Below are 16,677 nucleotides of genomic sequence, written 5' to 3'. Positions count from 1 at the left end.
GCAGAACTGTATGGTAGTAAATTTGTGTTGTTTCACGCTGTTTGTGCTAACATGTTACAGCAACAACAGGAAATTAGTACAATACGTAGAAATATAATAGTTTTCCTATAATAAATGCAGTTCTCTCTCCATCGTCCTATCCCAATTTTTAAATGGAACTTATCTGGATGGAAGAGAAATAGCCATGAAATTGAGAAACTTGCCCCCCTGTCAAAGTAACATTTGTTATTCTTGATGTCAAAATGTATTTCAGTCATCATAATTTAACGCATGTGACTTTGACATAGCAACAGGCCAAGATCAGTGGGGTGGGGGGCAAGGTTAGAAATGAATAGAGGCAGCTGGGAACACCCTCTGTGGAGGTGACTTTCTGGCAGAGAATTGACTTATGAGAAATAGAGAAGATCAGAGGACTAGGGGTTATTGGCTGACTGTACAATGAGGGATCAGTTGGGTGTGTTTTAGGAAAAACAAGGGACCCCCTTCCCTTCCAGTGGGGGAGAATGTGGGAAGGGAAAGAACATTCCAGAAGCCTTGATACCATGGGTATAAATTAGCTTTTCTTCATTATCTGTCTTTCTGATTTCTTCCTGAAGGCTCACTTTTACTCACCTGCCTAGGGAGGGAGCTATGAATGTATGAAGTTACCATGTTATTGACCCATAGTTTTGGTCTCTCTGAGCTTCCTGCAGAGCATGAAGGAGGCTGATTCAAGGCCTAAGTCAGGACATGGGTGCCGTCTGTGGACATCCTGCCTTTTTGTCCATTCCCAGCTGGACAGGCCTCTTATATGCCATTGCACTCAGAACCTCCCCAGGTATTCTTTCCAGTCCTACCGTGCCCTCCAGCGATGCTTCTCAGTGTTGTTTCGGGTCTGCTCTAAGTTCATTCTTGGATGGGTTTCGTTCACTGGAATTGTTGCTTTTCTTTCTCCTCAGCGCTTCAGAGCAGGGACTCTTAGCTCGGGCTGTACACTTAAGAGTTTTGACAAATTGCACAGCTGGATGTATATTATAAGCTTCCAGGTGACCCCAATGTGAAGACACTGTTGAACCCCACTGGTTTAGACGGTGTAGGATCGAGAAGAGTTGGCAAGAACTCCCCATGTGGACTAGATCACTTCACTAGATTATCCTTCGTTTTTTGTAGATTGAGGAAGGTGTGGCTTCAGGAGTGAGTGTTCATCTGGTTGAGAGTGAAGGGAATCTGGATAAATTGGGGAGGAAATCAGTGGAAGGCTTACCCCGGGGTCTGAGCAAAACTGAAGGTGGTTGCCAGCACTCTGGGAAGGATGCTTTCAAGAGAGTGGTCCCCTTCCCCTTTTCCTGACACCTCCACCTCCCCTCTACCTGCTTGTCCGTGATTTGTTCACCTGGTCTCACCTTGCCCATCCCTCCTCAGCAGGCATTTCCTGACCCCAGGACTACACTTGTAATGCTGTGCAACCATCACTGCTCTCTAGTTCCAGACATTTTCATCACCCCAAAGTGAGACCCCATACCCATTAAGAGTCACTCCCTAATTTCCCTTCCCCCAGCCTCTGGCAACCACTAATCTATTTTCTGTCTCTGGATTTACCTATTCTGTACATTTCACATAAACAGATATAGCCAAGCGTGCTTTAAAGATTAAATCAACTGTGTAAGGTGCTTGATTCCAGCACCTGTGGATTTCTTTAGTCCTTGTGAGCCAGTGTTGATAAAGCATCGGAAAGGGAAATACCAGCACCATCTCTGGATTAAGCCTAATAGATGGTTTCACAGCGCCCTACGAAAGACTAAGTCTAAACCGCTGTCAATTTGTCAGCCAGGGGTGTAGGAGAAGCTGTTGGTGGAAACAGTGAAGAAGAGCTCCACGTTTCCATACCCATTCGATGTAAAAAAGATATTCTTGAAAAGAAGTAGACACTAAGGGTCTATATTTAGAGTAACTGGACAGTCCTGGACTCTCCCCAGGTTTCCTTCTAAGTTGTACAAAAGGAACTGTCTCCTTAACTTTCTCCTCTGAGTGCTTCCCTCCCTTTCTTCCCTTTCTAGACAAATATTTTTTCCATGTTGAAGAAGATCCTTCTCTATCTTTCAAGATTTTTGGCCGATCGATGGAGACGTCCCAAGTTATGTATGCAAATGGAGGAAGGTGGTAGCAGAACTACTCTCAAGCCAGTCCCCCAAATGGATGAGATAAGAACCAGCAGCGACCACCCTGTCTCGGCCCTCAGAACCCCTGGGCCTGCTCCTTTTAGGTTTTTGCTAGTTCTTAGAGACACAGATCCTTATAATCTGCCTTTCCACGAAGCCATTGCCTGTGTCTCCCAGCAAGCCATGGTTTGTCAAGGCCTTTGGAAAAACTGTCATCAGGGTAGAGATGAGAATTATAATTAAACTTATGCCAGGAAGAAGAGATCATGGTGATTTAATATGTCATTTGCTATTTTAAATTATAATTTGATGACTATTTTATATGCCCTACTGTGCATTTTAGTGTCATGAGACCTTAATGAAGCATTTGAATCTTAAACAACTTGTAAGTGCTTGGGCTCTGGCCAGAACATAGTGAAACAATGTGTTCGCTGTAATCTGGGCAGCCCGGATTATACCAAAGTAACTGCTTCAGAATGTCAAATCAGATCTCATTTTGTTTTCAAAGATTCCGGGTCTAGTGCAGGAGCGTCAGGAATGCAGGTCTCTCCAAGTTGAGCTTGTGCTGTTAATGAACAGCCCTGACATCCAAGATGTCACCCTGCTTGTGCTGTTAATGAACAGCCCTGACATCCAAGATGTCACCCTGCTTATGCTGTTAATGAACAGCCCTGACATCCAAGATGTCACCCTGCTTCATTCAGCCTCTTTTCAGGTGTTTGTCATCGACAGTTTAGTTACCTTCCAGCCTTGTGTCATCAGTAAGAATTCTCTTCCTCAACTTGAGTGCACTGAGAAAGGGTTGGCTAGCAGAGAATCAAGGTAGAACCTAATGATGTTGTTAATAATATTCGTAAATAGTAATCAGTACTAGTTAGTGACACCTCTCTAGACCGATATCTATCCACTCTCCCCTGTGAAGGAAAACTGTCCCTTCATCTTGAAATTCACAACCTCCCACCTCCTCAGCTATCTCCTATCACCCAACATCTGAGCCATCACTCATCCTGTGAAACTTATCCCCAGGGTCCACTAGAAATCCTATAACTTTTCATCCAGTTAAATCAGTAATACAGATATGTGCCATCTTTCAATGTTTCACTTCATTAAAAAAGAATAGGGACCAACCAGAAATCAAGCCAAAAGATTTAGAACTTGAATATGCTTTGTAGACTTTTTCGATTGCTCTATTTTCTTGGTTTTGTCTGTAGTAAGTTCATCTCCTGATGCTTGTCTTGTCTGTCTAGCCTTAGTGGGGTTTTTCTGGTGTTGGAATTTTAGTGTGCATGTTTATCTTGACAGAGAGTATCCCCCAGCCCCTGATCTACACCACACACACACACACGCGCGCACACACACACACACACACACACACCCCTCCCCCTCCCCACCGCTGTCTGCCTTACTTCCTCGCGCACACACACACGCGCACACACACACACACGCACACACCCCTCCCCCTCCCCACCGCTGTCTGCCTTACTTCCTCCTGTTCCCAGTGGCCTTTGTCACCAGCTGAGAAGCTCTCGCCTGTGGTTGAACTGGAGCCCCACGTTCCTGGGCAGTGTTTCCAGCCCCACTAGCTCTGTATTTCAGGTACTTTTAGGCCCTGTTTTCCTTCCTGTGCGCGAGCCCTGGACGGCTTCTTCCTGCTCCTGCCCTGGGTGCAGTGGCAGCAACGCTCAACCTTGTTATTTTTGTTCTGTTCAGACCAATGATTAGCTTGTTTTTGAGGATATCTCTGTTTTGTCACATGCTTTCTTTTTCTACTTTCCTTATTGCGGCTTGTGCTTGACGGTGTGGTAGAGGGAGGATGGACTTTCTGAATATGAATTTGCATTATAAGTTTAGTGAGATTAGATTTAGTGCTTTCAGAAAGAAGTAAAGTTGATTCTCATTATTCGCAGATGCCATATTTGCAAGTTGGCTTATTACCTAAAATGTATTTTTAACCCCAAAATCAGTTCTCACAGCACTTTCATGGTCATTCATAGACATGCCCAGAGCAGTGAAAATTTTGAATTGCTTCATGCACACATGCACACGTTCCCGTCTGAGCCTGAACAAAACGACCCTCTGCCTAATGTCCCAACTCATACTGTAAACAAATGTCCTTTTCGTGGTCTATTTAGTCCCATGTTTTTTGCATTTTTGTACTTTTTGTTGGTAATTTGCCATTTAAAATGCCCCCAATAATGGTGCTGAAGTGCTGTCTGGTGTCCTAAGCACAAGATGTGCCTTATGGAGAAAGCATGTGTGTTAGATAAGCTTCCTTCAGACACAAGTTATTGGTCTGTTGGTCGTGAGATCAATGTTAATGAATCAACAATACTAATTAGATAAGGTGTCTTTAAACAGAGCACAATAGAACAAGGTTCTTTATGGATCGGTTGATTAGAATGCTGTGACCAGAGGCTCACAGGAACCTAACCCTGTGTTTCCCCAGGAGCAGTGATTCCATATTCTCTCATTCAGTGTTTGAGGCAACATTCTAGAACAAAATTACCCCAAGTAAAGAGAATGGGCTATACCTATGTGAGAGAAAAATCAAAACCTTCCCCAAGCAGTTCCAAGAAGGAGCCCCAGGCAGCCTTCTCTCCCAGCCCTCATGGACGTTTGCTCCTCTCTGACTGTTCTCCTTTGCAGGGTACTTTCTGAATTTTCTGGAGCCGGTTAACAATATCACCATAGTCCAAGGCCAGACAGCGATTCTGCACTGCAAGGTGGCCGGAAACCCGCCGCCCAGCGTGCGGTGGCTGAAGAACGACGCCCCGGTCGTGCAGGAGCCCCGGCGCATCATCATCCGCAAGACGGAATACGGTTCTCGGCTGCGGATCCAGGACCTGGACACGACGGACACCGGCTACTACCAGTGCGTGGCCACCAATGGGGTGAAGACCATCACCGCCACTGGCGTCCTGTTCGTGCGGCTCGGTGAGTGGGGACAGTCCCCGGTGCGTTGCTTATCAGATAGGAAAGTCTCCAGCCACCGAGCAGCAGATTAATTCTCAGTTTGAAACTGAACACACACAAGTCAGCAGAGAGGAAATCAATAAAACCCTTCCCCGAGGTCTTTCCCATTGTGCACGAGGTCCTGGCTTAACCTGTTACCCATTTACTAGTAATAAAAGAAAATAGACGCAGGTGGAGAGGTCTGTAAACCTGGAGTGCAGAACAGAATCTCAGGCAGGCTACGTGTCAGGAGGTCACCCCACGGGGAGGCTGGCCACGCACGCTTCAAGCCCAGGCGATCCAGACAGGTACCCACCCACCCACCCACCCACAGAAACCCAGCCCGGCCCAGAGGATGGGCAGGGAGCAGAACGTGAGGACAGTTTTGTACTCTTGTGCTTGTCACAGGTGGCATGACGCAATTAAATGGCAGGCAGGAATATGTCCCTTTCATCCCAGTTCTGTGGAGGTCCCTGCAATGCCCCAGCCGTTCTGTCACCAGTTAAGACAGATCTTGTGAATCAAGTTTAGATGAGAAGAGAGAAAAGACAGCAAAAACTCCCAAAATATCTCCTGACATTTCTGCATCAACACAGAGCACCCCTTCCATCCTTGGTGGTTTCCCCCATCTTGGCATAGTTTTTTTTTTTTTTTTTTTTGTGGTATGCGGGCCTTCCTCCGCTGTGGCCTTTCCCGTTGCGGAGCGCAGGCTCAGCGGCCATGGCTCACGGGCCCAGCCGCTCCGCGGCATGCGGGATCCTCCCAGACTGGGGCGCGAACCCGGTTCCCCTGCATCGGCAGGCGGACGCGCAACCACTGCGCCACCAGGGAAGCCCACCCCATCTTGGCATATAATATTGGGCAGGGCAGAGCTGGAGGCCTAAGACAGCTCACCACAAATGAGCACCCTAGGCTGCGGCTGCCTTTACCACAGGCAGGATTGGAAAAAAAAATTTATTCCAAATCATGAAGTATTAATAACTTGTCTTTTTTCTTTTCCTTTAGGTCCAACACACAGCCCAAATCATAACTTTCAGTAAGTATTTGCTTTCCTCAAACCATTTTCTCATTCTTTGTGGGCTTCCGTTATGTAAGAACCCCGGCTTTAAATCCAGCCAACACATGTTTCTGCTGAATTTGCTAGAAGTTGGCTGGACTTCATACAAGGATGGCAATGTGCTTGCTTTTGGCTGGAAAACTGTTATATTTTCCATGTTGAGTGTTAGGGGAAAAGTCCTAAAAGCAGGCATAGTTAGTTGCTTTCAGAGATCACGACCTTGCAGGGCAACTGGAGGCAGTGTAAGTAAGTGTACAGACCAGGTTGGCGGGGCTGCCAGGACCCTGGTGTCCTGGACACATTTAAAACAGGGAGGCAGTTACCCTGAAGTCCCAGCGCCACCCTAACTGCATCGCCAGCTGCAGTCTACAAAATGTATGCCCGTCAAGCCTCGGGGAACCTCCACCATAGGCGGGGTCTCAGACCCATTTCAGAGATGAGGAGACTGAGGCTCAGAGCCTGGCTCAGGGGTCTTCACCCACCTGCGGGCAGGATCTGGCTGTGAACTCAGGCCTCTTGTTTCCTGGTGTAGTGTCTTTTCTCCTCCGGACCTCACACATCCATGAGAATCACTCTTTTCAGCGCCTGTGTTCGAGGTTAGCCATGGCTGTTGGGTTCCTCATTTACTGTTCAGCCATGTCAGAAAGCCTTTGCTTCACGTCTGAAAGTTCTGAGCGGTGGTGCAGACGCTGTGCTGGGCAGCGAAGCAGTGTTTGCTTCTCTGTGTCCCCCTGCTGCCTCGTAAACCCTGGCCATTGGGGTGAGGCGGGTGGGCAGGGGCCCCTCTTAGCTTACATCAGGTGCCCCTTGCAGAAGGCAGATTTTTGAGAACTTTCTGTGCTGAGCCATAGTGTCCAAGCATTTCTCCTTAATAATCATTCATGCATAGAGTGAGAAAAGAAGAAATTGCATCCAGGGCATATCTGTGAGGCTTTTGAAAAGGTATAAGTCATTCAAAAGTTGAATTCTTATTTTTGTTTATATCTATATCTTATGTTGTCTATTTATGTATTAAGTAAATATTATATAATATATTGAAAATATATACATAAATAATTTACATATAATTATAGAATTCTTATTTTTGTTTATTATATCTTATGTTGTCTATTTATGTATTATTAAGTAAATATATAATATATTGAAAATATATACATAAATAATTTACATATAATTATAATGTAATTTATTAAATATATAAATATCAAATATACTTACATATTTAATTTTATGTACAATTAAAATTTTTTTGTTTTTTAAAAATTTATTTTATTGAAGTATAATTGATTTACAATGTTGTGTTAGCTTACATTTTACTGTGCTAGCCTATCTTTCCATCCGTTTCCATTCATCAGTTGTCTTATTTCTTTTATTCATTTCACAATAATTTGCAGATATTTGTACACTTATCCTGAAATATTTTGGATATCATTATGGATTATGATATTATTTAGAAATATTATGGAAATCATTTACAAGAGTTCAACAGCTGTGTACTTACTATTCTTGTTTCTTCTTTTTGAGTTAAAACTTACATACAATGAAATGCACAGATCTTAAGTATTCTATTAATAAGGTCCAAACAATGCAAAAACCTCTGCAATCTAAACCCTTATCCAGGCACAGAACATTCCTATCACTCTAGAAAGTTCCATCATGCAACTTCCTGGTCACTTCCCCTCCTCCCCAGGCAACAACTGTTCTGATTTTTTTCTACCATGAGCTAGCTTTACATGTTTTAGAACTTCATAGAAATGAAATCCTACAGTACATAGCCACCTGAGCCTGGTTTCCTTCACTTGACATGATTCTCTCGAGAGTCATCTATGCTGTACATGTTTCACTAGGCTGCTGCTATTTATTGCTGAATAGTGTTCCCTTGTGTGACTATATCAGTTAGTTTATCCATTTTCCTCTTGATGGACACCTGAGCAGGTTCCATCTTTTGACATTGATGAATAAGCTGCTATGGATAGTCTCATACAAGTTTTTTGTGGACATGTATTTTCATTTCTGATAGGTAAATACCTAGGGTCAAAGTGCTGACTTATAGGGTATGTGTGTGCTGAGTTTTGTAAGAAATACCAGACCTTTTCCTAAGGTGATTGTACCACTCTGTACTCCCACCAGCAGGTAGGAAAGTTATGGTTACTGCATTGTTTGCCAGCATTAGATCTGGTTGGTCTTTCTAAGTTGAGCCATTCTGATGTGTATGTAGTGGTTCAAGTGATCTTTATGTCATTCTGACTTCTTAAAAAAGTAGTTTTTATTAGTCGTTTTAAATTTTCAAACAAATGCATTTAAGACAGTAAAGTTTTCTCTGAATACCATTTTGGCTACATCTTTTTCCCCTCCAGGCAACATAAGCTTTCGGTTTTTGTTATTTTCTGATTTTTGTTGTATTATTATCAGTGAATTTGCGATGTATTTTACAGTTGGTAGTTAGTTGAGATTTTCTTTGTGGCCAATTTGATATGGTAAATTTTTGTGAATATTTCCTGTTGTTTCAAAAAATAAATGTGCTCTGATGGTAGCCAGTACACAATATTTCGATTCATATATTAAATCACATATGTTAAGTGTGTTATTAAAAGTCTTTTTTTTTTTTTTTTTTTTTTTGCGGTACGCGGGCCTCTCACTGTTGTGGCCTCTCCCGTTGCGGAGCACAGGCTCCGGACGCGCAGGCTCAGCGGCCATGGCTCACGGGCCCAGCCGCTCCGCGGCATGTGGGATCTTCCCGGACCGGGGCACGAACCCGTGTCCCCTGCATCGGCAGGCGGACTCTCAACCACTGCGCCACCAGGGAAGCCCAGTGTCTATATTTTTTGTTCACATTGGTTACAGATATCTGAAAATATATGAAAGTTGTCTATACTCATTTCGGATTTGCCAATTTCTGTCAGTTTTCTATTTTTTTAAATTTTGAGTTTATGTTCTTAAATACCTCCAGGTTTGAGACTATATAGCTTTTGTTTTGTTTTGTCTTGTTTTTAAGTCTCTTTTGAGGGTTTTTGCCTTGAATTCGATTTTGCCTAGCAATAATATTGCTCCACCTACTTTCTTTTTATTTGCATTGGCTAGAAAGCTGTTTTATTATTCCTGTCCCACTTTTCCCTCAACCTTTTTGTGTTCTGTTTTATGTAGGTCTCTTGTAAATAGCATATAAGTGCAGTTTTTTTAGAGGTGGGTGAGGAGGGGGGTTTGCCAATCTGGAAGTCCAGGTTAATACGTGTAGGTTAAGTTCATTTTAACAAATATACAATACTCCATTCTGTGAGTCAATCTCACTTTAATTGTCCATGTGTCTACTCAGTGAAGGTTCGTTGTTTTCACTGATGCAGACCATCTTATGTAAACATCTTTCCATGTCTAATTGTCCCAGTGGGTGAGAGTCCTCCAGCAAAGAAGTCTGGGAGTGGAATTGCAGGTATTCACTTCCCACCTCTACCATGTATGGTCAGATTGCCCTCCAAAGTGATAAAGGAGTTCATAGTCCCACCAGCAAAGCATGAGTTCTTATTTCCCCATGTTTTCCAGCAGGTGGTATTATCAGAACTCAAAATTTTGCCAATATCTTGTGTGTCAATTGTAAGTTATAGTAATTTTACATTAGAGTTCACCAGTAAACAGTGAAGTCGAACATATTTGTATTGGTTTAATAACCATTGGATTGCCAGTTCAAATACAGTCCATTCTTATTTATAGACTCAATACTTGCAAATTTTCTTACTCAGTAAAATTTCTTTGTAACCCCCAAATCAATACTCAGGATGTTTCCATGGTCACTCATGGATATGCACGGAACAGTGAAAAATTTGAGTTGCCCAGTGCATGCATTCCCAGCTGAGGTCTGCCATCTTGTTTCAGCTCTCCTGCTGTGCACAAGTGTCATTTTCTGGGTCTGTTTATATTTTGTGCTTTTCGTTGGTGATTTTGCTGTTTAGAATGGCCCCAAGCACAGTGCTGAAGTGCTGTCTTATGTTCCTAAGCACCAGAAGGCTGTGATGTGCCTTGTGGAGGAAATACGTTAGATAAGCTTCATTCAAGCATGAGTTACAGTGCTGTTGGCCCCGAGCTTATTATTAATGAATCACCAACCACATTAAATAAGACATCTTTAAACAGAAACACACATAAAACAAGGTTATGTATTGATTGGTTGATGAAAATGTTATGACCACAGACTTGCAGAAAAGTATCTCTTTATTTGCCTTAGGAACAATGGCTCAGTATTTGCTAATTCAGTGTTTGTGGCAACTTTATAGAAAATGACTGTCACAGGTAACCAGAGTCGACTGTATTTTGTCCATTTTTCATTAGGACATTTGTCTTTTTCATATTGATTTGCAAAAGTTGTTTTCTTTTTTTTGCAAGAATTAAAAAATATATTCTAGATATAATTTTTACACAGTTTCTACTCCATCTAGAATTGATATTTATGCTGGATTCAGCTAGGGTTCTACTGTAATATTTTCCTATCTCAATGGCCTAGTGCCTTGGCATCATCTAATGAATAGCCCCATCTGTAATCATTAAATTTAATGTCACTTCTGTCATCTGTGAAATTTCTATACATGAGGATCTGCTTCTAGGCTCTCTATTCTGTTCTAGTAACTTCTGTGCCTGGAATAAATACCACAATATTCTAACAGTATATCTTTGTAACATATCTTGCTATATGTGGAGAAATATTTTTGCTTATTGCTATGGATTAAATTGTGCCCCCCACCAAATTCAGATATTGAAGCTTTAACCTCCCTTCATGGGACTGTATTGAAGATAGGGCCTTTAAGTAGGTAATTAAGGTTAAATGAGGTCTTAAGGGTGGGTACCTGATCTGATAGGGTTGGTGTCCTTATAAGAAGAGGAAGATACATCAGAGATTGCTGTCTCTCCTTTCTGCCATGTGGGGACACAGCGAGAAGGTGGCCGTCTGAAAGCTGGGAACTAAATAGGATTGCAGTTTGATATTGAACTTAACCTCCAGAACTGTGAGAAGTCAATGTCTGTTGTTTAAGCCCCCCAGTCTGTGGTATTTGTTATGGAAGCCTGAGCTGGCTAATACAGCTACCTTATTACTATACCATTTTTCTAAATTATCTTGACTATTATCTTTTATTCTTCCATATGAATTTTATCAGTTTGTATTTTTATTGGAATTGCATAGAAGTTTGATATTTACAGTTACTTTTTCAGATACAAATGTGATTGTGTAGTTTTTCTCCTTTCAACGTATTAATATTACAGTATGTAATAGAGTTCCTATTACTGGGTAGCTTCATGGTTCTAGACTGAAATCCACTTGGTCAGGGTGAGATATTCTTTTAATATTATGTTGAATTGATCTGCTAACTTTCTGTTGGCAGATGACCCACTTTGTTCAGATACTTCATAGCCTAAGGCACCAGCCCATTGACGGTTGTCTTTTTTGTGACCATGATTTTTTTGTCCCCATTGACTGTAATTATGTTTCGGCAGACTCACCTTCACCTCCTTTATGATATCTCTGGAAGTTGACCAGAACAAAGACAAAAAGAAGGAACATCAGTGGGTTTAAAACAGAATTACCCACAAGTTCTCCGTTTTTGTCTCTGGAATATCACTAGCTTATCCAATACTGTGACTCTCCTCTTGGGCCATTTCCTGAGAAAATGCACAGCAGTTAAAGCTCTTTCATTGTTGGTCTGGTGGTATATCCTGTACCTGCGAATGGAGAGTTGAAACAGTGAATAATCATACAGCCCTGGTTGATCCCTGTGTACAGCATGTCAGCATGGGGACACGCCGAGGTTGGTTCTGAGCCATGAACAGGGATGGTTGTGATGATTCATCCCCTCCAGGCTCTTTGCTCTCTTCCTCTGGCCACTGCCCTCACACATCCACACACGGGGTCACCAGCAGTGTTGGTGGATATCAGTTTGTGTGTATTGAAGGAGGTGGGGGGTAGGGTGGAAATCCTCAGAGGTTAAGGGATTTATTACCATTAAAACATTGTTTTTCCTTCCATCCATTTGAAGGCGGGGTGAGGAGGAGGGTGTGTGTATGGAGAACAAAAGCTTCAAGGACATGCTGTCTCTCCACAGACGTAGGTTCAAAGACAGGGTGATTATAGCTTACTCAGGTAGCAGTTTTGATAATGCGAGGGGATTAATGTGAGGCTGTGTGACTCACATTTCATGTATGGGTATCATTTCTAGCTACTCTTTTAAAAAGTGGTTTATTTTCACGATGATAGACACATACGTACACTGGTGGGGTAGCCTGATGGTACCAAAGTTGGGTGAAGGAGTCGGGGTGTTCCCTGAAGCGTGAGCATCAGGGCTTCCATGTTTCCTGTGTTGGTTGTCCTAGGCTATCCTGATGGCTCACAAGTAAATGCACGCATAATGTGCTTCAACAAACGTCTGCTTAAAGGAAAATGTGTTGTTTTTGGGGCAGTTAAAAGTTACGTTAATTATTGGCCGCTGGGAAATCACTTTCCTTGAGGCCATGTCTGAGCCCTTCTTGCTTCACAACTTGCAGGTAATTCCAAGGTTTCAGCCCTTCTCCACCCATAAGCTCATGACCCTGACATCTCCACTTCCAAGTCTGACTTATCTCCCCATCTCCAGGCCCCCCAGTTCAGCCCCATGGTGGGCATCTCCAGGCGGAGGACTCACAGGCACCTCACAATTTGCATGTCTAAATGGAACTCAGCCATCTTCTACCTCCAACTCCTTCCATTGCTCTTTGGGAAATTGTCATAAGCCTAGTTCAAACTTTATCCTAATTATAGGAAAATAGCACTATTAAAAAAAACCCTGAAACTGCCAGCTGACTAGCCAGTAATTAAAAGTGACTTCAGGAGAAACCAAGCTGCCTTACTGACAAGTTGGTAAAAGTAAGTTAACTCAGACAGAAGGCTAACATTTAGCATTTGATGTTAAATTCATTAAACCACCAACCTAATGAAATTGAGTTGGAAGGGGGAGAGAAGCCAACCTAATTTTTTCTCCATGACTTCTTGTTGTGATGGGTTCTTTTTTCTGGAAAAGTAACTCCCCTTAAATCCCATAGTGCAGAACTTGAATAAAAGATAGAAACTTAATTCATTTTAAGATTATATGATACAGGCGATAAGTGGCTAAACACAGTCATAGTTAAAGTAATTAGAGACTACACACACATTCTTTTTCATTCAGATCATATAGTGACACAAATGAAAATGTTTGTGCTTTAGCAGTAATGATAATACTAGCATTTGATGGTAGCAGCACATTTAATGCTCCCACTAAGTCTTTTTGTTTTCAGTTGAACTCATGTATCAGCTATGATGCCCTATTATACATGAATGAGAGCTTTTTACACACCAACCTCCAAATTCACCCAAAGTCACCAATCTTCTAAGGTTGATGTGAGAGGGACCAGCCCCCTGAACATGACAGAAGAGAATAACGTTTACTTGCCAATGAACTATTAGTGTTGGAGACACTGTTTCTCTGCCTCTGGCCGTCTCATGTGATCCTAGCCTTAGAGATGGCCGTTGCAAAAGCCAGTGTTTCTAAAAGGTTTTGCTGACTTGGGTTTTTATGACATGAATGTTAGTGTTGGCTTTATGAATGAATTTGCCCCGTTCACATTTTTGCCACATCAAATATGACATCAGTATAATTGCATGCAGGAGTATTTCATCTCAAAAGTAGAGAGGAGGGCTTCCCTGGTGGCGCAGTGGTTGAGAGTCCGCCTGCCGACGAAGGGGACACAGGTTTGTGCCCCGGTCCGGGAAGATCCCACGTGCTGCGGAGCGGCTGGGCCCGTGAGCCATGGCCACTGAGCCTGCACGTCCAGAGCCTGTGCTCCGCAACGGGAGAGGCCACAACAGTGAGAGGCCCGCGTACCACAAAAGAAAAAAAAAAAAAGTAGAGAGGAATAAAGTATGATGTCTGATTTTCAAGGAAATCATTCATTCATTTATTCATTTATTTAACAAATTTATATTGAGGGCCAGCTATGTGCCAGGCCCTGTTCAAGTTATTGGGGGTCCAACAATGAATGAAACAGACAAAAACTAAAAACTCCTGCCTTGTGCCACTTACATTTTCCTGGGAGACTCATGTCTGGCTTCTTTTACAAAATATAATATCTGAAAAATACTTTCTGTGGTTTATTCCTTTTTATTGATGACAATTATTCTGTTGTATGAAGATACTACAATGTATTATCTGTTGATGGACATTTGTGCTTCCAATTTGGAGCAATTATAAATAGACTGCTATGAATATTTAATTTGGGGGAACATGTTTTCATTTTTCTAGAATAAATCCTAGGTGTAAGATTGCTCAGTCAGATGGTATGTGTATATATAAACTGTATAAGAAATTGCCAAATTCTTCCCCAAAGTGATCTTTCCATTTTATACTGCCACCAGCAACGTATGAGAGTTCCAGTTGCTCCACATCCATACCAACATTTGATATTGTCAGTCATTTAATTGTAGCCATTCTAGTGTCTTGCATCGTGATGATTCATGGTGTTTTTTGTTTTGTTTTGTTTTGTTTTGTTTTGTTTTGTTTCTGCGGTACGCGGGCCTCTCACTGTTGTGGCCTCTCCCATTGCGACGCACAGGCTCCGGACGCGCAGGCTCAGCGGCAATGGCTCACGGGCTGAGCCGCTCCGCAGCATATGGGATCTTCCCAGACTGGGGCACGAACCCGTGTCCCCTGCATCGGCAGGCGGACTCTCAACCACTGCGCCACCAGGGAAGCCCTATTCATGGTGTTTTAATTACATTTCTTCAGTCACTAAAAATGGGGCCATCTTCTAAGGACACACTTTTGTGAAGTATCTGTTAGGCCTTTTGTCCAATTTTTACTGTGTTGTTTGTATTCCTATTGAGTTATGGGAGTTCTTTATATTTTCTGTATACAATTTCTTTGTCAGATATTATAAGGTGTTTTCTGCCAGCTTGTGGTTTGCCTTTTTAATTCTCTTAACGCTGTCTTTTGATGATCAGGAAATTTTAATTTTGGTAAATCTAATTTATCACTTTTTCTTTTATGCATCATGTCTAAGAAATCTTTGCTTTCGCCTACCTCAGTACTATAAAGGTATTCTCCTTCTATAAGCATTTTAATTTTAGCTTTTATGTTTAGATCTATGATCCATCTTCAAAACAATTTTTGTGTATGGTATGAGTTAATGCGTTTAAGTCCATTTTTTTCCATACAAATATCCAGTTGTTCCAGCATCATTTTTGAAAAGAATGTTCTGTCTCCCTTGAATGCATTAGTGCCTTTATTGAAAATCACTTGACTACATGTGAAGATATATTTTGGAATTCTGTTATGTTCTACTCATCTATCCTTACACTCCAATACCACATTGTCTTAATAACTGCAATATTACAGTAAGTCTTAAAATCAAGGGGTGTAAATCTTCCATCATTCTTCTTCTCTTTCATGATTGTTTTGGCTACTCTAGTACTTTTGCATTTCCATTTAAATTCTAGATTGTCAGTTTCTACCACAGTGCCTACTGGGATGTTTTTAACTTTTGATTTTGAAATAACTTCAGACTTATAAAAAAGTCACAGGAATAGTAATAAGTAATCCCATATGTCTTTACCCAGGTTCACCAATTTTTTGTCATTCTGCCATATTTGACTTATCATTCCCTCTATGCCTGTTTGCAACTATTATTGTTTTCTGAACCATAAGAGAGTAGGTTGCATTAATTACACCCCTTTGCCCTTTAACACTTCACTGTATATTCCCTAAGACCAACAGTGTTTCCTTACAGAATAACAGCTTCAACTTCAGGATATATGTCTTTGATTTGCCATTCATACTCCAATTTCTTTCATTGTCCCAGTAATGCTTTTTAGATCCCCCTGCCCCTGGGTACAGCTCCTCACCATGTTGCTTTAGTCCCCTTTACTCTGCAACAGTTCCTGGACCTTTCATGACACTGAGATTTTTGATAAGTGCAGAATGGTTATTGTGTAGAATATCTCTAAATTTGAGTTTGGCTGATGTTTACTCATGATTAGAATCTCGTTATGCATTTTTGACTGAAATAATGTAAGTGATATTTCCTTCTCAGGGTATCACATCTGGAGGTACATGATGTCAGTTTGCCCCTTATTGGTGACGTTAATTTTTCTCATTTGGTTAAGATCTGTTTTCTCATTATACAGTTATTTTTCTTTTTGTAGTAAAAGGTAATTTGCGGGGAAATCCTGCTAGGATTTTGATGGGGTGATATTGCACTTTGGGAACATTTACTTCTTTAAACTATTGAGTGTTCCAATCTATGAACATGGTATGTATTTCTATTTATTTGGGTTTTCTTTCCTTTCTGTCTGCAGTGTTTCAAAGTTTCAAGTGCAGAAGTCTTGTACATATTAGGTTTATTTCTAAGTATTTTAACCATTTTAAGTGTATAATTCAGAGGTATCAAGCACAATCACATTGTTGTGCAATCATCACCACATCCCTCTCCAGAACACTTTCATCTTCCCAAACTGAAACTCTGTAGCCATTAAACAGTAAT

The 16,677-nt window shown here is 41.7% G+C and overlaps 1 protein-coding gene across 3 annotated transcripts in view; it reads left to right on the top strand.

The window, feature by feature from the left end:
- ROR2 (receptor tyrosine kinase like orphan receptor 2) overlaps positions 1-16,677 on the top strand; it is a 234,157-nt gene that overhangs the window by 198,356 nt on the left and 19,124 nt on the right. For all 3 annotated transcript variants that reach the window (XM_024130755.2, XM_007109396.4, XM_024130754.2), the window contains 2 exons: positions 4,785-5,072; positions 6,096-6,126. In XM_024130755.2, coding sequence (XP_023986523.1) covers positions 4,785-5,072; positions 6,096-6,126 — 319 coding nt within the window. The remainder of the gene's footprint in view (positions 1-4,784; positions 5,073-6,095; positions 6,127-16,677) is intronic.

The sequence above is a fragment of the Physeter macrocephalus genome, chromosome 9, assembly GCF_002837175.3.
Source record: "Physeter macrocephalus isolate SW-GA chromosome 9, ASM283717v5, whole genome shotgun sequence".
Lineage (NCBI taxonomy): Eukaryota > Metazoa > Chordata > Mammalia > Artiodactyla > Physeteridae > Physeter > Physeter macrocephalus.
Note: the sequence above shows the minus strand (reverse complement) of the source record. Positions and strands in the feature narration are given on the sequence as shown.